Below are 23397 nucleotides of genomic sequence, written 5' to 3'. Positions count from 1 at the left end.
GAGCTCATGGGTGAACTGCAATATTTGTTCATTCCTATTGGCACAAAATTAAAACAGGAAAGGTGGCCAAACCATGGCTTACAAAGAAAATTAGAGATATAGTTAGAACCAAGGAAGTGGCATACCGATTGGTCTGAAAAAAGTAACATCGGAGGAGTGGGAGCAGTTTAAGAATTCAGCAAAGGAGGACAAGGGGATTGATTATAAAAGGGAAAGTAAAGTATGAGAGCAAGCTTGTGAGGACTAAATTCATACTTTGGTCAGTGTTCACAAAGGAGGACTAAAGTAACATGCCAGAAATATTGGGGAACGCAGTTTTTTTTTGCAGACAGACTCAAGATTTATTATACATGTCAGTACAATGTTTCTTCAAGCTGATAACATGACTGGTTAATTGTAAAGAATGCTGTTCAACAGATGCAGATTTGCTATAAGGCAGAAACCTAGACAAGTAACTTATATAACTTGCACTTTGTAAATATATGCCAATGCCTAATATATGATTTCTTATATATAATAAATATATATATACACGTGAAGGAAGAGTAGAATTATAAGAGTAAAGTCACCAAACTCTATGAAAGACAAAACACTACACAGTAAAAGGTACTTCTGTTATTCTGTAATCTTCAGTATATTTACATACGCTCATTTGTTCAACTCAGCAGATGCTTGTTTCTCAAGAACTCAACATTTCTGTCAAATATCAAATTTTGTTGAACAAATTAGGTTCCACAGAAGAAAATCAATATTTGTAGGGAAATGATGTTGCGGGAAACTGATGGGATTATAAGACAATAAGACCCAGGCCCTGATAGCCTACAAACTAGAGTGTGAAGGAAGGGGCCATAGTCAACCTGATATTGAGGAATGAACCCGGCCAGGCGATCGAAGATTCAGTGGGAGAGCATTTCAGGAACATTGACCATAATTCAGTAAGTTTTAAGTGACTTACGGCTAAGGATAACAGTAGTCTTCGGGTGTAAGTATGAAATTGAGCAAAGCGAACGACAATAGATTTGGAGAATGTAGATCGAGGTGGCTGTTTGAGGATAAATCCTCATCTGTCATATGGGAATCTTTTAAATGGCAATTGATTGAGTTCAGGACCAGCGTGTTCCTGTGGAAATTAAGAATAAGGAGACAAAATTCAATAACCTTGGATGACAAGTGAAATTGTGAGCTTCGTCAAAAAGAAAAAGGAGGCATACATAAGGTTAAAGAATCATATCCCTTGAAGAATATAAAGTAAGCAGGAAATAACTTAAATAAGGAGTTGGGAAAGCTAAAAGGGGCCATGTAATGTCCTTGTCAAATAGTATTAAGGAAAATCCCAAGGTATTTTAATCATATATAAGGAGCTCGAGGGTAGCTAGGGAAAGGATAGGTCCACTCAAGGACAAAGGAGGGAATTTATGTGTGGAGCTGGAGGAAATGGGTGAGGTCGTTAATGATTACTTTATGTTGGCATTCACAACGGGGAAGGACATGATGGACAGTGAGTCTACAAAAGGTATTCTAGGATCGTCGATGTGAAAAAGGAAGCGGTGTTGGGTATTTTCAATACTATTAGGGTAGGCAAGTTCCCAAAACCTGATAGGATCTATCCCAGGATATTGAGGTAGGTAGATGAGGAAATTGCTGGGGCCTTGTACAAAACCTTTATATTCTCTTTAGTCACAGGAGAGGTCTTGAGGGCTGGAAAGTAGTCAGTGTTGTTCCTTTGTTTAAGAAGGCAGCAGGGATAATCTGAGAAATTATGGTGAGCTTTTTGTTAGTGGTCTGCGAGAAGATCTTATAGTTTTAGGAGATCTTCAGGGAGAAGATTTGGATAAGAAAGAAGTTTAATTTTTTTCAATCAGTGGAAATAGTTTTTGAAAGCGATTCCCACCAGCCAGATGTTAGATTATGCTAAAGTTGGTTCTATCAGAGAAATTCTCAGACAAGCTTAATTGCATATTGGGAGTGTTTACGTTACTACTCAATCCCCCCAACCTTCCTAAGCTGTATAAAATTAATAATGCTTCTCTCATTTCAGAAAGGTCTTAATTTTTGATATTAAGTTTTCAGATTAATTAATACTGCCCCACCACATCCCTCAGTGGACCCTTTCATTCCAAGCCTCCCTTTGTCATGAATCATGCCATTGACATATGTTCTAGTCATATTGGAATTATATGGTTCTGGTTTAATTAGAATATAAAGTAGTATGACCTATGCTGTAATTAATCCTAGCCTATTTGAATAAAGCAAGCAACATTGAAAAGTGTGCAGCAGCATCCCTGTTCGGTAATTGTTAGCAACAATTCGAGTTAAAATGCTCGTATGATGCAGTTATTTACAATTTCAGTGTTTTAATCATTCTATCCATTTTTAATCAAACTAGAGGGTCTGATGAAAATGACATGCAAAAAATCCTCAGGCACTGGAATAGTCTCCAGAAATGCTGCAACGTCTGTCTGAAAAAAGTCATGTATTAAATTACAGACCTATTTGTACTTCTTTTATATCTAATCAAACTGTCTTTGCATATTTTCACAGCATCAGAATGTTTTGGGGAAATTGTTAACGCTTTCTAGCATTGATTACTGTTTCAAACACTTTAAGAAATTGTGGATTATCATGCACTGAGTCAAATCTTGTCCAGGGAGGCTGGTGGGAAGGTAGATTTGTCTTTACAAGAACGTATCTCGAAAGGCAGCGGCCTTCTTTCGCAGCAGCAGCGGGAGCAGTGAAAGTGAGGACCAGGGGGCTGCTGGGAAGGTAAATTTCCCTCAAAGAGGACTATTTTCAGTAACAATGGCAGCTGTGAGAGTGAGGAGCTGAGTGGGAGTGGTCGAGATGCGCTCTGGGAAGGTGAGCGAACTGATATATTCAGTGTCTGAACCCGAGACACTACACTTGTGGTGGCTCCCATCCACCCTCCTCCTCTAACCAAAGAAAAAGTCTTTGGTGTGTTGATAAGGTAAGGATTTTCATTTCTTTTTTATCATGTGATTGGTAAAAAAAAATTCTTTTTTTCATTTATCATTTGATATTATAGGTGGACTAAGTTAGGCTTAAGTTTAAAAATGGCAGGAGATCTCAGACCCATGTTATGCTCCTCTTGCTCAATGTGGGAGCTCCGGATGCAGCTGATGTCCCTGACTCCTTCATGTGCAGGAAGTATGTCCAGCTGCAGCTCTTGTTAGACCGCATGACACCTCTGGAGCTGCGGGTGGACTCACTTTGGAGCATCAGCGATGCTGAGGAGGTCGTGGATAGCATGTTTAGTGAATTGGTCACACTGCAGATTAGGATTGCTGAAAGGGAATGAGTGACCAAATGGCAGAGCAAGAGCATGAAGGTGGTGCAGGTGTTTCCTGTGGTCATCACCCTCCAAATCAGGCACACCATTTTGGATACTGTTGGGGGAGATGGCTCACCAGGGGAAGGCAGCAATAGCCAGGTTCATGGCACCGTGGCTGGCTCTGCTGTACAGAAGGCAGGAAAAAGAGTGGAAGGGCTATAGTCATGGGGTTTCAATTTTAAAAGGAGTAGATAGGCATTTCTGTGGTTGAAAACGAGACTCCTGAATGGTATATTGCCTCCCAGATGCACAGGTTAGGGATGTCTCAGATCGGCTACAGGACATTCTGAACATGGAGGGTGAAAAAAAGCGATGAGGTCCTACAAGCAGAATTTGGGAAGTTAGGAACCAAGCTAAAAAGTAGGACCTCAGAATTAGTAATCTCAGGATTGCTCCCAGTGCCATGTGCTAGTCAGAGTAGAAATGAAAGATTAGGCAGGATGAATGTGTGGCTTGAGAGATGGTGCAGGAGGGAGGGGTTCCGAATTTTGGGACATTGGGACCAGTTCTAGGGGAGGTGGGACTATTACAAATTGGATGGTCTACACCTGGGCTGGACTGGAACAAATGTCCTATGGAGTGCTTTTGCTAACGCTGTTGGGGGGGGTTTAAACTAATGTGGCAGGGGGATGGGAACCAAATGAGGAGGTTAGTGGACAGTAAGGAGGTAGTAACTAAAGTCTGTAGGGACTGGATAATGAAGGATTGGAAGGAGGTGAATGTTGTTCCTCTTTTCAAGAAGGGTAATAGGGAAATCCCTGGCAGTTACAGACCAGTCAGTCTTACGTCTGTGGGGGTCAGCAAAGTTTTGGAAAGAATTCTGAGGGATAGGATTTATGAATATTTGGCAAAGCATAGTGTGATTAAAGGCAGTCAGCATGGCCTTGTGAGGGGCAGGTTATGCCTCACAAATCTTGTTGAGTTCTTCGAGGAGGTGTCAAGACAGTTCGACGACAGTCGAGCAGTGGATATGGTGTATATAAACTTCAGCAAGGCATTTGATAGGGTTCCCCATGGTAGGCTCATTGATAAAGTCAGGAAGTATGGGATGCAGGGAGATTTGGCTGTCTGGATTCAGAATTGGCTGGCTGACAGAAGGCAAAGAGTGGTTGTAGATAGAAAGTATTTTGCCTGGAGGACAGTGTTGAGTGGGATACCACAGGTCTCTGCTCTTGGACCTCTGCTCTTTTTAGTTTTTATAATGACTTGGATAAGGAGGTTGGGGGGTGGGTTAGTAAATTTGTAGATGACACAAAGGTTGGAGGTGTCGTCGATAGTGTGGAGAGCTACTGCAGGCTTCAGCGTGACATAGACAGGGTGCAGAGCTGGGCTGAGAAATGGCAGATGGAGTTTAACCTGGATAAATGCGAAGTGATGCATTTTGGAAGTGCAAACTCGAATGCTGAATATAGGATTAAAGACAGGATTCTTGGTAGTGTGGAGGAACAGAGGGATCTGGGTGTGCAAGTTCATGGATCCCTTAAAGTTGCCACCCAAGTGGATAGGGTGGTTAAGAAAGCATATGGTATTTTGGCTTTCATTAATGGGGGATCGCGTTTAAGAGCTACAAGGTTTTGCTGCAGCTCTACGAGTCCCTGGTGAGATCACACTTGGAGTATTGTGTCCAGTTCTGGTTGCCCTACTATAGGAAAGATAAAGAGGCTTAGGAGAAGGTGCAAAGAAGTTTTACCAAGATGTTGCCTAGATTGGAGGGCTTGCCTTATGAAGAAAGGTTGAATTAGCTCAGACTTTTCTCTCTGGAGAGAAGGAGGAAGAGAGGAGACCTGATCGAGGTATACAAAATAATGAGAGGAATAGGTAGAGTCAATAGCCAGAGACTTTTCCCCAGGGTAGGATTGAATGGTACGATAAGTCATAGTTTGAAGATATTAGGAGGAATGTATAAAGGAGACGTCAGAGGTAGGTTCTTTACACAGAGAGTTGTGAATGCATGGAATGCATTGCCAGCGGTGGTGGTGGAAGCAGTGTCCCTGGGGACATTTAAGTGACTGCTGGACATGCACATGGATAGCAGTGAGTTGAGGGGTGCATAGGTTAAGATACTAAATTTTACATTAGGATTAAATCTAATGTAAAACATCGTGGGCCAAAGGGCCTGTTCTGTGCTGTACATTTCTATATTCTCTATCTATGTTCTAAGTCAGCGTGACTAAGGGGAAGACTAAGCAAGGAGCAGATGATGGAACGCAAAGGGACAGGTGGTCTGAGGTGCATTTATTTTAATATTAGAAGTGTAAGGCTGATGAACTTAGAGCTTGGGAGTATGATGTTATTGCTATTACTGAGACTTGGTTGAGGGAAGGGCTTGATTGGCAACTGAATATCCCAGGATATACATGCTTCAGGCAGGAGAGAGTGGGAGGTAAAAGGGGTGGAGGAGTTCAATACTGGTCAGAGAGGATATCCCAGCTGTGCTGAAGGTGGGCACTATGGAGGACTCGAGCGGTGAGGCAATATGGGCAGAGCTCAGAAATAGGAAGGGTGCAGTAACAATGTTGGGGCTGTACTACAGGCCTCCCAACAGGGAGCATGAGACAGAGGTACAAATATGTAAACAAATTATGGAGAGATGTTGGAGCAACAGGGTGGTGATAGGAGATTTTAATTTTCCCAACATTAACTGAGATTCACTTAGTGTCAGAGGTTTAGATGGAGCAGAATTTGTAAGGAGCATCCAGGAGGGTTTTTTTGAGCAGTATGTAAATAGTCCAACTCGGGAAGGGGCCACACTGGACTTGTGTTGGGGAGTGAGCCTGGCCAGGTTGTTGAAGTTTCAGTAGGGGATTACTTTGGGAATAGTGATCACAATTCCATAAGTTTTAGAACACTCATGGACAAAGACAAGAGTGGTCCTAAAGGAAGAGTGCTAAACTGGGGGAAGGCCAACTATAGCAAAATTCAGCAGGAGCTGGGGAATGTGGATTGGAAGCAGCTGTTTGAAGGGAAATCCACATTTGATATGTGGGAGGTTTTTAAAGAGAGGTTGATTATGGTATGGAGGAGAAAGTGAGGACTGCAGATGCTGGAGATCAGAGCTGAAAATGTGTTGCTGGAAAAGCCCAGCAGGTCAGGCAGCATCCCAACCAACCCAACCACCCCGTAACCCAACACTTTAACTCCCCCTCCCACTCCACCAAGGACATGCAGGTCCTTGGACTCCTCCATCGCCAGACCATGGCAACACGACGGTTGGAGGAAGAGCGCCTCATCTTCTGCTTGGGAACCCTCCAACCACAAGGGATGAACTCAGATTTCTCCAGTTTCCTAATTTCCCCTCCCCCCACCTTGTCTCAGTCAAATCCCTAGCACCGCCTTCCTAACCTGCAATCTTCTTCCTGACCTCTCCGCCCCCACCCCACTCCGGCCTATCACCCTCACCTTGACCTCCCTCCACCTATCGCATTTCCAATGCCCCTCCCCCAAGTCCCTCCTCCCTATCTTTTATCTTAGCCTGCTGGACACACTTTCATAATTCCTGAAGAAGGGCTTATGCCCGAAACGTCGATTCTCCTGTTCCTTGGATGCTGCCTGACCTACTGCGCTTTTCCAGCAACACATTTTCAGCTCTGATTACGGTATGGGACAGACGTGTCTGTGAAAATAAGGGATAGAAATTACAAGATTAGGGAACCATGGATGACAGGTGAAATTATGAGACGAGCTAAGAGGAAAAAAGAAGCATACATAAGGTCCAGACAACTGAAAACAGACAACACTTTGGAAGAATATCGGGGAAGTCAGACCAGTCTGAAACGAGGAATTAAGAGGGCTAAAAGGGGTCATGAAATATCTTTAGCAAACAGGGTTAAGGCAAATCCCAAAACCTTTTATTTGTATATAAGTAACAAGAGGGTAATTAAAGGAAGGTTTGGCCCACTCAAGAGCAAAGGAAGAAAGTTATGCATGCAGTCAGAGAAAATGGGTGAGATTCTTAATGAGTACTTTGTATCAGTATTCACATGAGGTGAGGGACATGATCGATGTTGAGGTTAGGGATAGACGTTGATTACTCTAGATCAAGTCGGCATAAGGAGGGAGGAAGTGTTGGGTATTCTAAAAGGCATTAAGTTGGACAAGTCCCCAGGTCCGGATGGGATCTATCCCAGGTTTTGAGGGAAGCTAGAGAGGAAATAGCTGGGCCTTAACAGATATCTTTGCAGGATCCTTGAACACGGGTGAGGTCCCGAGGAGTGGAGAATTGTTAATGTTGTCCCCTTGTTTAAGGAGGGTAGCAGGGATAATCCAGGTAATTATAGACCGGTGAGCTTGACATCAGTGGTAGGGAAGCTGCTGGAAAAGATACTGAGGGATAGGATCTGCTAACATTTGGAAGAAAATAGGCTTATCAGTGATAGGCACCATGGTTTTGTGCAGGGAAGATCAAGCCTTACCAACTTAATGGAACCCTTTCAGGAAGTGACCAAGCTGATTGATGAGGGAAGGGCTGTTGACATTAAACACATGGACTTTAGTATGATGTTTGATGAAGTTCCCCATAGTAGGCTGATGGAGGGAGTGAAGTTGCATGGTATCCAGGGTGTACTAGTTAGATGGATAGAGAACTGGCTGTACAGCAGGAGACAAAGAGTAGTAGTGGAAGGGAGTTTCTCAAAATGGAGACCTGTGACTAGTCGTGCTCCACAGGGATCCATGCAGGGACCACTGTTGTTTGTGATATGCATAAATGATTTGGAGGAAGGTATATGTGGTCTGATTAGCAAATTTGCAGGTGACACTAAGATTGGTAGAGTAGCAGGTAATGAAGGTGAGAGGGAAAATGTTTAAGAGAGACATGCGTGGAACGCTCTTTACTCAGAGAGTGGTAGGGCCTGGAACATGTTGTCAGCGGAGGTGATAGAGGAAGGCACGATCATGTCATTTAAGATGTATTGAGACAGATACTTGAATGGGACAGGGAACAGAGGGATACCGGTCCTTAGAAAATAAGTGATGGTTGTAGATAGAGGATCTGGATCGGCGGAGGCTTGGAGGACCAAAAGGCCTGTCTTGTGCTGTAATTTTCTGTGTTCTTTGTTCTAATCAATGTTCTGGAGTTGTTGGGCTCTTTTAGCGCAGTGATAATGTTCCCACCTCTGGCCCAGGGCAGCTGGGTTCAAGCTGTACCTGCTCCAGAGTTGTGCAATAAAATCTCTGACCAGGTCGTTTGGAAAATATCAGCAGGGGGAGGTGGTAGCATAGTGGCTAAGTCACTAAACTAGAACATCAAGCTGACATTCTGGGGAAATAGGTTCAAATGCCGCCATTATAAATATTTTTTAAAAATCAAGACTCCAACATGGAGTGGGGGTGTTCTCTTGTGGTGCAGTAGAAGTGTCCTTACCTCTGGACCAGGAGGCCTGGGTTTAGGCCCCATCTGCTTCAGAGGTGTGTAATGATGTTACTGAACAGGTAAAAAATCAAGTCTCCAAAGTGGGTTGGAAGCCAGAAGATTACAAACCGTGAGTTGGTCACTGGCGCAGGAAAGGTAATGATAAACCCCACCATGATTTTGATAATGTGAAATTTGAAACAAACTGTTGAGCCAACATTCTTTAGCCATAGTGGATAACAGCTGAAACCTTGCCTTTTATCAGGTATATTGTTTAACTTTTAAGTGCATTAGATTTCAAGGTGCGACAAATGCATTTATCCCATTTTCAACTGAACAGTTAAGTTTCATTCCTAAAACTAAAAAAAAATCCATGTATATTTTAATACATTAGATGTGGGGAGGCAACAGCCAAGTGGTATTTGCACTGGACTGTTAATCTAGAGACTTGGGTGATGCTCTGGGGACCTGGGTTCAAATCCTGCCACAACACATGGTGGAATTTGAATTCAGTAAAAATCTGGAATTAAGGATCTAATGATGGCAATGAATTCATTGTGGATTGTCAGAACAAAGCCCATCTTGTTCATTAACATCATTTAGGGAAGGAAACTACCATCCTTATCTAGACTGACCTACATATGACTCCAGACCCATAGCACTTGGGGTGGAACGGTGGCTCAATGGTTCGCACTGCTGCCTCACAGTGCCAAGGACCTGGGTTTGATTCCCCGCTCGGGCGGCTGGCTATGTGGAGTTTGCACATTCTCCCTGTGTCTGCGTGGGTTTTCTCCCACAATCCAAAGATGTGCAGGCCAGGTGAATTAGCCATGCTAAATTGCCCATAGTGTTGGTAGCATTAATCAGAGGTAAATATAGGGTAGGGGAATGGGACTGCATGGGTTACTCTTTGGAGGGTCAGTGTGGACTTGTTGGGCCGAAGAGCCTGTTCCCATACTATAGGGAATCTCATCTAATGTGGTTGACTCTTAAACTGCCCTCTGGACAATTAGGGATGGGCAATAAATGCTACCCTGCCAACAACGCCCTCATGCTGTGAATGAATAGAAACAATATGCACATAAGTAGTGAGGCCTCTGATGCTATTCCCAGAATGCTGCTTGAGCGTGAGTGCCAGGATTTTGAACATAGAACATTAAAGTGCAGTATTGGGCCTTCTCTCGATGTTGTACCGACCTGTGAAATTATTCCGATACCCATCTAACCTACATAGTTCCATTATTATCCATATGTATGTCCAATGCCCATTTAAATGCCCTTAACGTCAGCGAGTCTTCTACTGTTCCAGGCAGGCCACTCCACAGCCCTACTACTCTCTAAGTAAAGAAACTACCCCTGATATCTGTCCTAAATCTATCACCCCTCTATTTAAAGCTATGTCCCTGTGTGCTAGCTTTCACCATCTGAGGAAAAAGGCTCTCACTGTTCACTCTATCTAACCCTCTAATTATCTTATACGCCTCAATTAAGTCACCTCTCAACTTTCTCTCCAATGAAAACAAACTCAGTTCCCTCGCCTTTCCTTGTAAATCCTTCCTTCCATTCCAGGCAACATCCTGGTAAATCTCCTCTGAACCCTTTCCAAAGCTTCCACATCCTTCCTACCATGTGGTGACCAAAACTGCACGCAGTACTCCAGGTGTGGCCTTACCAGTGTTTTGTACAGCTGAAGCATGACCTCGTGACTCCAAAACTCAATTCCCCCACCAATAAATGTCAACACACCATATGGCTTCTTAACCGCCCTATCAAACTGGGTGGCAACTTTCAGGGATTTATGCACCTAATCACCGACATCTCTGTTCGTTTACACTGCCAAGAATTTTACCATTAGCTCAGTACTTTGCATTCCTGTTACTTGTTCGGAAGTGAACTACCTCATACCTTTACGCATTAAACTCCATTTGCCACTTCTCAGCCCAGCTTTACATCTTATCTATGTCCCTCTGTAACCCATAACATCCTTCAACATTATCCACAACTTTACCTACATTAGTGTCATCTGCAAATTTAGTAACCCATCCTTCTACGCCCAAACCCAGACCATTTATAAAAATTACAAACAGCAGTGACCCAATACAGATCCTTGCAGCACACCACTGGTAACTGAGCTCCAGGATGAACATTTCCCATCAACCATCACCCTCTGTTTTCTTTCAGCTAGCCAATTTCTGATCCAAATCGCTAAATCACCCTCAATCCCGAAACTCTGTATTTTGTGCAATAGCCTACCACGTGGAACCTTATCAAACAACTTACTGAGGTCCGTATACACCACATTAACTGCTTTACCTTCATCCGCCTGTTTTGTCACCTTTTCAAAGAATTCAATAGGTTAATGAGGCACTACCTACCCTTCACAAAACCGTGTTGACTATCCCTAACCAAATTATTCCTTTCCAGATAATTATAAATCCTATCTCTTATAACCTTTTCCAATACCTTACCCACAACCGAAGTAAGGCTCACTGGCCTATAATTATCGGAGTTGTCCCAACTCCCCTTCTTAAACTATGGAACAACATTTACTATCCTTCAATCTTCTTGCACTGCTTCTGTCAACAATGATGACATGAAGATCGAAGCCAAAAGTTTTGCAATCTCCTCCCTGGCTTCCCAAAGAATCCGAGGATAAATCCCAACCGGCCCAGGGATCTCATCTACTTTCAGATCTTCCAAAATTGCTAAAACCTCCTCTTTGTCAACCTCAACATCATCTAAATTTGTAGTCTGTATTTCCATGTTCTCACTAACATTGCCCTTTTCCAATGTGAATACTGACGAAATGTATTCTTTAAGCACTTCCCCTACGTCCTCAGATTCCACACCCAACTTCCCACTACCTTCTTTGATTGGCCCTAATCTTATTCTAATTAATCTTTTATTTCTGATATGCCTATAGAAGGCCTTAGGGTTTTCCTTGATCCTATCCATCAACAACTTCTCATGTCCCCTCCTGGCTCTTCTTAACCTTCTCTTTGGATCTTTTCTGGCTAACTTATAAGTCTCAAGCCTCCTAACCGAGCCCTCACACCTCATCCTCACATAAGCCTTCTTCTTCTTAACAAGTGCTTCAACTTCTTTAGTAAACCATGGCTCCCTCTCTCGACAACCACCTCCCTGCCTGATAGATATATACTTTTTAAGAACCCGCAGTAGCTGAATTAGTCCACATTTCAAGTATGTCCATCCCCTGCAGTTTCCTTCCCCATCCTGTGCATCCTAAATCTTGCCTAATTGCATCATGATTGCCTTTCCCCCAATTATACCTCTTTCCCTGCAGTATATACCTATCCCTGCCCATTGCTATTGTAAACAAAACCTAATTTTGGTCACTGTCACCAAAGTGCTCACCTACCTCCAAATCTAAATCTTTTGAGTGAGCAACAACAAAAGGATGCTGATATATGTCCAAGTCAAGATATTGGTTGGTTTTAAGAAGTTCTTATGCATCTGGCTGCTTTTGGTCTATTTAGGCATTCATAGTATAATAGAGGTCTTGCACATTTCGGAAGTGCCTCCTGTTGATATTATATACGTTATCATTACATGCCCATAGGGGCGGAGGCTGAATTATTTGCTACTGTTTTGTCCCCAATGATGTTGAGTTCCTTAAGTGCAGTTGCAGCTGCACTCATCTAGACAATTGGAGTGTGTTCCATCACATTTAGGCGGCACGGTGGCACAGTGGTTAGCACTGCTGCCTCACAGCACCAGAGACCCGGTTCAATTCCCGCCTCAGGCGACTGACTGTGTGGAGTTTGCACGTTCTCCCCGTGTCTGCGTGGGTTTCCTCCGGGTGCTCCGGTTTCCTCCCACAGTCTAAAGATGTGCAGGTCAGGTGAATTGGCCATGCTAAATTGCCCTTGGTGTTAGGTAAGGGGTAAATGTAGGGGTATGGGTGGGTTGCGCTTCGGCGGGACGGTGTGGACTTGTTGGGCCGAAGGGCCTGTTTCCACACTGTAAGTAATCTAATCTAAAAAATTTCTATTTGTGCCTTGTAGGCAGCAGAAAAGACTTAGTCTTACAGTCATAGAGATGTACAGCATGGAAACAGACCCTTCAGTCTATGCTGACCAGATATCCTAAACTAATCTAGTCCCATTTGTCAGCACTTGGCTCATATCACTCCAAACCCTTCCTATTCATATACCCATCCTGATGCCTTTTAAATGCTGTAATTGTACCAGCCTCCACCACTTCCTCTGGCAGCTCATTCCATACATTGCACCACCCTTTGGGTCTCTTTTAAATGCTTTCCCTCTCACCTTAAACCTATGCCCTCTAATTCTGGACTCCTCCATCCCTGGGAAAAGACCTTGTCTATTTACCTTATCCAGGCGTCTCATGATTTTATAAACCTCTGATAAGGTTACCCCTCAGCCTCTGACGCTCCAAGGAAAACAGCCCCAGCCTATTCAGCCTCTCCCTGTAACTCCAATCCTCCAACCCTGGCAACATCCTTGTAAATCTTTTCTGAACTCTTTTAAGTTTCACAACAGCCTTCCAATAGGAGGGAGACCAGAATTGCAAACAATATTCCAAAAGGGCCTAACAACATGACCTCCCAACTCCTTTCCTCAATGGTCTGACCAATCAAGGAAAGCATACCAAACGCCTTCTTCCCTATCCTATCTATCTGAGATTCCACTTTCAAAAAACTATGAACCTGTACTCCAAGGTATCTTTATTCAGCAACATTCCCTAAGACCTTACCATTAAGTGTATAAGTCCTGCTTTGATTTGCCTTTCCAAAATGCAGCACCTCACATTTACCTAAATCAAACTCCTTCTGCATGTGAGAGGGCTGAGCCACTTTTACAATAAACTTAATATGTGTACTATTCCTGAAATTGTAAATCATCACTACATATAAATACAATATAAAGTGCTGGTTGTAAAAACTAAACTCATGAGTTTATTACATTTTTAAAATCTGGATGGTTAGAGTAAAATTAGAAAATGATAGCAATATATTCTCTGGTCATCAGTGAAAAGACAGCTCATGTTAACTGGTGTAACTTATCCTCAAATGGAAATTTGAAAGATGAGTTCGATGAAGTTATGAAAACAAAAGAGAGAAGGAACTACAGCTTTTCCAGTCAGATATTGCAGGCTGCTGAATTCTTTTAGTTCAAGCAAAATGTTAAGACAGGTATATCTTTGTAGTTGTTCTGTTGAGGAGACACTTCTTCACCCAGAGAGTGGTGGATATATGGAATGCTCTGCCCCAGAAGACAGTGGAGGCCAAGTCTCTAGATACTTTCAAGAAAGAGATGGATAAAGCTCTTAAAGACTGTGGAATCAAGGGTTATGGGGATAAGACAGGAACAGGATGCTGATTGTGGATGATCAGCTGTGATCATAATGAATGGTGGTGCTGGCTCAAAGGGCCAAATGGCCTACTCCTGCACCTATTGTCTATTGTCTGTGTTATTTGCATTTTCTATTTTTCTATTTTACATTTTTGATTACTCTTTATGATCATAATTATTGCAACTAATGTGATTATGTTACCATGAACTGACATAAGAAAACCTAACTATTTCAAATAGAATGCAATTATTAAATTCTTGAAATATGCTTCAGAATTATCTTTGTAAATAAAGTCAAAGTATTCAGGAAATTCAGAATGTTTAATAAATGCTTCCTTCCTGTGCTTTTACAGAATTTGAAGCAATCAGTTCTCATTTTTTAGAGGATTCAACTCCAGATACAGCATCTGTGTCTACTAAAATATCTCAGTATGACCCCAGCAAACATTCCCCAGTTTTTTATGGTCATATGGTAGCAAAGGTAATGTCTGTTTTATTTATCTGTACAATCTAATTGTACATTGAAAGCTTGTTTATTATTGGTCTCAAATTGCTTGCAGAAATAATGAAGGCACATTTGAATATCTAAAATAAAATTGCAATGAACATTATGTAGCAGGAATTCAACTTATTCATCAAAACTAAAATTAACTGTATGTTTCTTGTAATGTTATTTATTCTTAGGGCTTTTCTCCGCAACATGTAGAATTGGGTGGATATTTTTCAAAGCCTTCACTAAAATTAATGAAACTACTAAGACAATAGTACATGATGTTCACAAATATTATTTTTCTCAGTATTTGTTGCTTGATCTATATACCGGTTTTGAACTTAAAATAAATGAGTTGGTCTTCTGAAGTTTTGCAAAAGTACAACTTTTAATATTTGTGTATTTATAAGTAGTCATTTGGTAGTACGGCATCTGAGTATTGCTGAAAAAAGACAGGGATGAAGATATTTCACAAGAATATCAATTCAGAGGGAAATCGCACATTAATATTGCATAAGAGGAACGTACTGAATGGTTGGAAAGTGGATCCTGACTGGTAGAGGCAATGTACAAATGTTAAAAATTGTATATGGCTGAAAAAAACATATTTTGTAAAAGCTTTACATCTTGCAGTCATCTTCCTCTAAAGCACAAATACTCAAAGGGAAGGGTGAATCAATAATAATAATGAAAGAAGTTGGCAAAATAAATTAAAGATTGCAGTGGATCAAAGGAAGTGGATTTTAAGAATCCCAAAAAAGTGGTAAGCCTAAGTATTGGGATTATTTAGGACTCAGGAAAAGAGGAACTAGAAACTGATAAAGAAAGGGAAAAGTGAAGATGAATGCAAGCAAGGAGAGGCGACTACCTAATGGGATCATCATTGGACAATTAATCCTGAAATTCAGCTAATGTTCTGGGAGTCGAGGTTCAAATCCTGAATTCAATTAGGAAGAAAATTCTGGAATTAAGAATTACTGATGACCATGAATTGTTCAAAAACCCATCTGGATTATATGAATGTCCATCAGAGAACGAAATAGTGCCATAGGGATATACAGCACGGAAACAGACCCTTCGATCAACTCATCCACGTTGACCAGATATCCTAAATTAATCTAGTCTCATTTGACCCATATCCTTCTAAACCCTTTCTATTCATATCTGCAATCCTCACTTTCTAGATGCCTTTTAAATATTGTAATTGTACCAGCCTTCACCACTTCCTCTAGCAGCTCACTCCATACACACACCACTCTTTGTGTGAAAAAGTTGCCCCTTAGGTCCCATTTCCCAGCTACAATCAGTTCTGAAAACGTTAACTCTGCTTTCTCTCCACAGATGTTGCCAGGTTTACTGAATTTTTCCAGCGATTTTTGTTTGTCTGGTTCTGATTTTCAGCATCCACAGTTCTTTGGCTTTTCATTCTAAAAGCTTTAGTTGATGTGTGAAAAAGAAATGCTTAGCAAGTATTAGCAATGGTAATAGATTGGCAATTCACTGGACCTGAAACAGTAACTCTGCTTTCTGTCTATAGATCCTGCCAGACCAAATGAGTTTCTGCAGCAGTTACAGTTTTTTGATACAGATTTCCAGCATCTGCAGTTCTTAGGCTTTTCTTTGTTCAGTCAGAATGCAGTGTTTGAGGAGCATCTTGAAGGAAATAAAATAGTGCTGTTATGAGGGCACTTCAAAAGCTCACTTTAGCAGTCGCTGTTTCATGGAGGAACACAGCCTCTCTAGTCTCTTGTCAAAACTGAAGTTTATTATAACTTCCTGGTGGGTCTTCTCTGAACCTCTCCTCTTAAGATTCTGACAACTTTCCCAAATTGCAGTGCCCAGACGTAGACACAATACTTCAGCTGAGACCCAAGCAGTGATTTTAAAAAGATTTACTATAACTTCCTTGCTGTAATACTTTCTGCCTTTATTTATAGTGTGAAAGATCTTTATTGCTTTTTCTTCTAAACAATTTCTATCTCTCTTGTGTGCAGTGTTTTATCCCTTGTATCTCTCCATGGTCCCTATTGCATATATCCTTCTCATCTCTTTTTATTGCCTTCCCTATCCTTTGCCTTCTGATGTTTATGGACTCCATAAAGTAAACATTAATGACAAGATGCTAAGTAACTGCTTTGTTTCCTCCAGGTTTCAGTGGATACATCAGTGTTAGAGAACTTCAATGCTGAATATTCACATCCGGCATTTTTAGGTCATGCAATCGTTCAGAAACCTCCTCCTCCACCAAGTCCACCACCTACTCCACCTGTCCCACCACCTGATCAAAATAAATGTAAGTATAACATGTAGGATAATATTTATCTCTAACTTAGAGAGTTCTTTAATCAGGGGAAGATGTTGTTTAAAATACTTAGTTCAAATTATTAATCATGTGATTAAAATGATATGAGTCTTTCATGCAGTTATTTCAAGGAAGTATTGTTCCTCTTTGACTGATCCTTAAAGAAGTCTTATCGAGCATAAGTGCATGATAGATATTTTTAAGCTACACTCATTTCCCTTAATGGGAAGAATAAATGAGCTACGTATAGGACTTTGTACTTTGGTCAGTATCCAAAAAGTAACAAGTTTTATTTTGATTTTCTTGTTTAACTGTTCAGAAATATTGCTTTTTCAAGGTTTTGAGGAGAGTATTGTAACTAATAATGCTGTAATGAATATCTTATGCTTCATTTAAATTTTTTTACTGAAGCATTTAGGAGACATTGACATTGCGATAATAACATTAAACATTTTTTTATTCATTTGTGCGATATGTGTGTCACTAGCTGAGTCGGCATTTATTGCATGTCCCTCATTGCCTTTAAGAGAGTGCCAGTGAGCTGCTTTCTTGAACCGTTGCAGTACACCTGCTGTAGGTTGACCCACAATGCCATTTGGGAAGGAATTCTCGGATTTTGACCCAGTAGGGAATTGCGATATATTTCAGTGTCAGGATGGTGGATGGCTTGGAGGTGGTGGTGTTCTCATGGGAGGACTGCAGATGCTGGAGATCAGAGTCGAGAGTGTGTTGCTGGGAAAGCACAGCAGGTCAAGCAGCATCCGAGGAGCAGGAGAATCTACATTTCGGGCATAAGCCCTTCATCAGGAATGAGGCTTGTGGACTGGGGCTGAGAGATAAATGGGAGGCAGATGGGGTTGGGGGGGAAGGTAGCTGCGAAAGCGATAGGTGGATGAAGGTGAGGGAGAAAGTGAAAGGAAAGAAGGGTGAGTGATGGACAGGTCTAGAGAGTGGTGCCATGTTGGAAGCTTGGGACTGGGATAATGTGGGGGGAGGGGAAATGAGGAAACTGTTGAAATCCACATTTATCCTGTGTGGTTGCAGGGTCCCATGGTGGAAGATGAGGCGTTCTTCCTCCAGGCATTGGGTGGTAACGGTTTGGCGGTGGAAGAGGCCCAGGACCTGCATGTCCTTGACAGAATGGGAGGGAGAGTTGAATTATTCAACCACGAGGCAATGGGGTTGGTGGGTGCAGGTGTCCCAGTGATGTTCTCTGAAACAATCTGCAAGAAGGCATCCTGTCTCCCCAATGTAGAAGAGATCATATCAGGTGTAACAGATGCAGTAAATAACATTGGTAGAGGTACAAATAAATTTATGACAGATGTGGAAGGATCCCTTGGGGCCTTGGACAGAGGTGATGTGGACGCAGGTTTTGCACTTCCTGCGGTGGCAGGGGAAGGTGCCAGGAGTGGGGTGTGGGCTGGTGGGGGGTGTGGACCTGACAAGGGAGTTGCGGAGGGAATAGTCTCTCTGGAACGCTGATAGGGGTAGGGAGGGAAATATATCTTTGCTGGTGGGGTCTGTTTGGTGGTGGCAGAAGTGGTGGAGGATGATGCAATGTATGAGGATATTGGTTGGTTGGAAGGTGAGGACCCAGGGGGGTTCTGTCCTTGTTGCATTGGGAGGAGTGGGGTTCAAGGGCTATGGTGCGTGAAGTGGAGGAGGTGCGCTGGTGGGCATCATCAACCACGTGGGAAGGGAATTGCAATCATGGAGGAAGGAGGCCATCTAGGACTTTCTGAGGTGGAGTTGGTCATCCTGGGAACAGATGTGGCAGAGGCGGAGGAATTGGGAATAAGGGGTGGTGTTTTACAGGAGGTAGGGTGGGAGGAGGTGTAGTCTAGGTAGCTGTGGGAGTCGGTGGGCTTGTAGTAGATGTCTGTGGTTAGTCGGTCGCCGGAGAGGGTGATGCAGAGGTTCAGGAAGATGTTCTCATGTTTTGCTGTTCTTATCCTTCTAAGTGAGAGTGGTCGTGGGTTTGGAAAGTGCTAGCTGAGCATCTTTGGTGAATTTCTGCAGTGCATCTTCTGCAGTACACTCTGCTGCTACTGAGCATCTGTGGTGGAGGGAGTAGATGTTTGTGAATGTGGTGCCAGTTAAGCAGGCTACTTTGTCCTGGATGGTGTCAAGCTTCTTGAATGTTGTTGAAGCTGCGCTCATCCAGACGAGTGGAGAATATTTCATCACACTCCTGACTTGGGCCTTGTGGACAGGTTTTAGGAAGTCAGAAGGTGACTTACTTGCCACAGTATTCCTAGCCTTTGCCCTGCTGTTGTAGCCACTGTGTTTATGTGGTGAGTTCAGATTGAATTTCTGGTCAATAATAATGCCAAGGATGTTGATTGTGATGGATTCAGTGATGGTAACACCATTGAATGTCAAGGGGCAGTAGTTAGATTGTTTATAAATGTTACTATCATTAAAAACTGATTCATAAATGTCCTTTAGGGAAGGAAATCTATTGTCCTTGCCTAGTCTGACCTACATGTGACTCCAAACCCACAGCAATAAGGTTGACTGTTAATTGCCAATTGCAGTGGCATAGCAAGCTACCCAGGCCAGGCGCAATCAGATAGGGAGAACAAATGCTAGCTTTGCCAGTGACCCCAACATCCCATGAAAGAATAAAGAATATACAAGACATGATTCTGAAATTTTTATGATCAACATTTAAAACTCCCTCCATCAGTATTATTAACAGGGGAAAATATAATCTAAACTGGTTAACATTTCAGAATTGGAAAATCATTGGCAGGATTTTCTCCCAGTGAGGGTCACTAGCTGGGATACTAGTTTGTTAGCATCAACAAATCTCAAGACATTTTGTCCAGAGGTAGGATCAGGATCATTTGTAAGTGATGGGTAGCCAATTAACTAAGTTAATGCCTATTATCAGAGGCTTACTGGAATTTTCAAGTTTGTACAAGGCATTGGCATCTAGGCTATCCACCTGTAATGAAGGCAGTAATCTAGAGAATCAGTGCTCCAGGCCTTCTTTACTTGCTCAGCTGTTGCGTTGACTGCCAGAGTGGTTTGTCTTCACACTGATAGCTCAACTATGAATTCCATCTTTTAATTGAAAATGTTTGTAAGTTGCAGAATAGGCACCTTAGGGTAGATGTTTCCTGTTGAACAACAGTCTCCCACTCCCTCTCGATTCAAGGACCTCCTATTAAAACCCCAACTTTGAGAGGGCAGATGAAGGAATAGGTCAGTAGTAATACAAGGGCAGACACTTAAGGTGATACTGGATAACACTCAGCAAAGATGCAGTCTCATGAGTAAGGATAAGGAGGCAAAATCTAATTAATTTTATGAAGCTTAATAGCAGTTCAGAAGTTGCCACATCAGAATAAGAACGCATGGTGTTGAAGGTATCATATTAGCAAGGATAAAAGATTAGTTAGCTAACAGGAAACAAGTAGAAGTGATAAATAGGTCATTAAGGTTTAACAAGATGTAACGTGGAGATTTTCGCCACTATGGGCAGTCAACACATCACTGTGAAAGACATTTGAAATACTAAGTCCCCTCTCAAACCCGACATTTCCTATTATTGCCAGGTGGGATAGGAGAGAGGGGAGGGGAGTGTAGGCTGTGCCTCATTCATATGCAGTTTTTGGAGACAACTGTCAATTTAAATAATTAACTGGCTGCATTCAAATCAGATTTTGGAATTTGTGATGTCAGGAACTCAGTGTGCAGAGATTACACCAGGTCTATTCTTAGTGAATTTGTTTTGGAAAGCTGAGATACCCCTTTAGAGAACTGAGGCACTCCTGTGTATGTAGTCCCAGGCAGGACACTGATGGAGTTAAGTATTCTTTTGTGGGATATCAGATACACTGCAATTCTTACCTGTACAGAAGATTATCTATAAAAGGTACATTATGGTCAAGCCTGTAAAATATCTTAAAATCTGTAAAGGACTGTCAAGACTGATTGAGGGAATGTCAAACCTGTCAATAAATATCAAAAATGTCAAAGACCTGTCAAAATTTGATTATATGGATTGAAGGTTACTTTTATTTATTCTAGGAAAGTAGGCATTGCTGGCTGAGTCATTATTGCTGCACATCCCAAATTACTGCTTGAACTGAATGGCTTACCAGAGCCATTTCAGAGGGTGGTAAACAAGTAAGTTGGACCAGGTCTGGAGGGCAGATCTCCTTCCCTAAGTGACATTATTAAATTAGATTGGTTTTAACAACAATTGACAGAGGCTACATGGTGCCATTAGGCCATCTTTAAATTCCAGATCTTTATTGAATTCTAATTTCATCATTTTCCGTGTTGTGATTCCAATCCAGGAATTCAAAATCCAGAGCATTAGTCAGGGTATCTGCATTCCTTATCCGATGACATTACCATTACACCTCTGCCTTCCTGTGTGTTGGTCTCAATAATGTGAAATATGCAAAGTAGAATTTTAAGTTGTAGAACCTTACTTTTGGGTGGGTACTCATTTATTTGTGTGTATGGGTAGGTACTTGTGGGTATGAGGTGTGTTGGCATAGTAAGTGAAAGGGGAAAGGGTTATAGGTTTAAGACGACACTAAATTGGCATAGGGGATAAGAGGGGCCATGAGGATGTGCAGAGGGCCTTAGATGGCATAAGTTGTCAGAGATAGTTGTGGTGAGGGAAAGTTGGAAGAATATTGTATTTTTTTAAAGTTTTAATTTTGGAGACAATGTTCTTGGAACCCAGCAGCCACCTCATTTCTTCCAGAGTTTTCTGTCCTGATTTCCAGTTTAGCCCAAAAATGTCACCAATTGAAAGTGGAAAGAAAATGGCCAATTTTTAAAAGTGAGTTTGCAGAACAATGAAATCTTCCTGAATTTACATTTGACTCAGGAATAAAAATGAGAGCTGTAGGATTGTGACAGAAAGAGTGATGAAAGGATGTTTCCCTTTGTGGGGAAGACTGTAATTAGGGGACACCATTTAAAAGTAAGGGGTCTTTCATTGAAGGTCGAGTTGAGGAATATTCTTTTCTCTGAGAGAATAGTGAGTATTTGTAACTCTCTTTCCCAGGTAGCAGTGGAGGCAGGTTCATTGAATTTTTTGAAAGCAGAGGTAGATAGATTTGTGACAAACAAGAGAGCCAATGGTTAACAAAGGTAGGTAAACAGGAATAACAAAAAGATGGGGTATTGGGCTAATGGTCGGATACTTGGTAGTGTGGATGAGCAGAGGGATCTTGGTGTCCACGTACACAGATCTTTGAAAGTTGCCAAATAGTGCGGTGAAGAAGGCATATGGCATACTGGCTTTTATTGGTAGAGGAATTGAGTTCCGGAGTCCTGAGATCATGTTGCAGTTGTATAAGACTCTGGTGCGGCCGCACCTGGAGTATTGTGTGCAGTTTTGGTCGCCATACTATAGGAAGGATGTGGAGGCACTGGAACGGGTGCAGAGGAGGTTTACCAGGATGTTGCCTGGTATGGTAGGAAGATCGTACGAGGAAAGGCTGAGGCACTTGGGGTTGTTTTCATTGGAGAAAAGAAGGTTTAGGGGTGACTTGATAGAGGTGTACACGATGATTAGGGGTTTAGATAGGGTTGACCGTGAGAACCTTTTTCCACGTATGGAGTCAGCTATTACGAGGGGGCATAGCTTTAAATTAAGGGGTGGTAGGTATAGGACAGATGTTAGGGGTAGGTTCTTTACTCAGCGAGTCGTGAGTTCATGGAATGCCCTGCCAGTAGCAGTGGTGGACTCTCCCTCTTTATGGGCATTTAAGCAGGCATTGGATAGGCATATGGAGGATAGTGGGCTAGTGTAGGTTAGGTGGGCTTGGATCGGCGCAACATCGAGGGCCAAAGGGCCTGTACTGCGCTGTATTCTTCTATGTTCTATGAATATTGAGTTGAAACTACAATCAGATAAGTTATGATCTTATTGAACGGCAGAGGGATTCAAGTGGCTGAATGGCCTATTTTTGCTCCTAATGTGTATAGTTATATGTTCGAAAGCCCACTCACCATCTACGTACCACCTTTTCGCCCACCTGCCTACCCCAATGGGCCAGTGGGAGTACTTCTGCCCTCAGCTGCCACATTCAGGCACAAATTGGCTAATCCTGGAAAAGAAATTACCGAGTGACTGTTTCTCTCATAATGCAGTGTAATGATCTAAGCATATAACCTTCACAGTACACAGGACTGTTTTGCCCCTGTACTATACTTCATTTTAAACCATTGCCTTCAGAAGTGATGGGGAATACCTAGATATTAATAGGGATTGGGGATAGGTAATGATTGTGGGTCAATGACATTAGTTGTAAACACAATGGATACATTAGTACTTCTACTCAGAAGGTAATAGCTAAAATGGAACAGAGACCATATTATTGGTAGAATGTTATACAAAGATCTTCCCACCACTGGAGCGAAAATCACAGGTGATGTAGGAACAGTGTGTAAATTGCTTTTAAAGGCACTTTCAGGAGCAGCTGAGAAAGTGCACTGAATGTGCACCTAAAATGGAGTATGTCTTAAATTAGCTGTTTATTATGGAGGCAGTCATTTATCATTCAGCTGAATGCCGGGAAACAACTGGAACGT

At 42.1% G+C, this 23397-nt stretch overlaps 1 protein-coding gene across 4 annotated transcripts in view; it reads left to right on the top strand.

Moving 5' to 3' along the window:
* Positions 1-23397, top strand: part of iqck (IQ motif containing K) — a 99451-nt gene that overhangs the window by 10011 nt on the left and 66043 nt on the right. For 2 of the 4 annotated variants that reach the window (XM_043712177.2, XM_087997573.1), the window contains exons 2-3: positions 14389-14516; positions 16674-16818. In XM_043712177.2, coding sequence (XP_043568112.2) covers positions 14389-14516; positions 16674-16818 — 273 coding nt within the window. Of the gene's footprint in view, positions 1-772; positions 936-2832; positions 2966-14388; positions 14517-16673; positions 16819-23397 lie in introns of those variants that run through there. The other 2 variants (XM_087997574.1, XM_043712181.2) reach the window with 2 other exon arrangements.

The sequence above is a fragment of the Chiloscyllium plagiosum genome, unplaced genomic scaffold (genome assembly GCF_037043375.1).
Source record: "Chiloscyllium plagiosum isolate Xiang-an unplaced genomic scaffold, Cpla_swu_hap1 HiC_scaffold_20, whole genome shotgun sequence".
NCBI lineage: Eukaryota > Metazoa > Chordata > Chondrichthyes > Orectolobiformes > Hemiscylliidae > Chiloscyllium > Chiloscyllium plagiosum.
The sequence above is the reverse complement of the archived record's forward strand: the minus strand, read 5'-3'. Positions and strand labels throughout refer to the sequence as shown.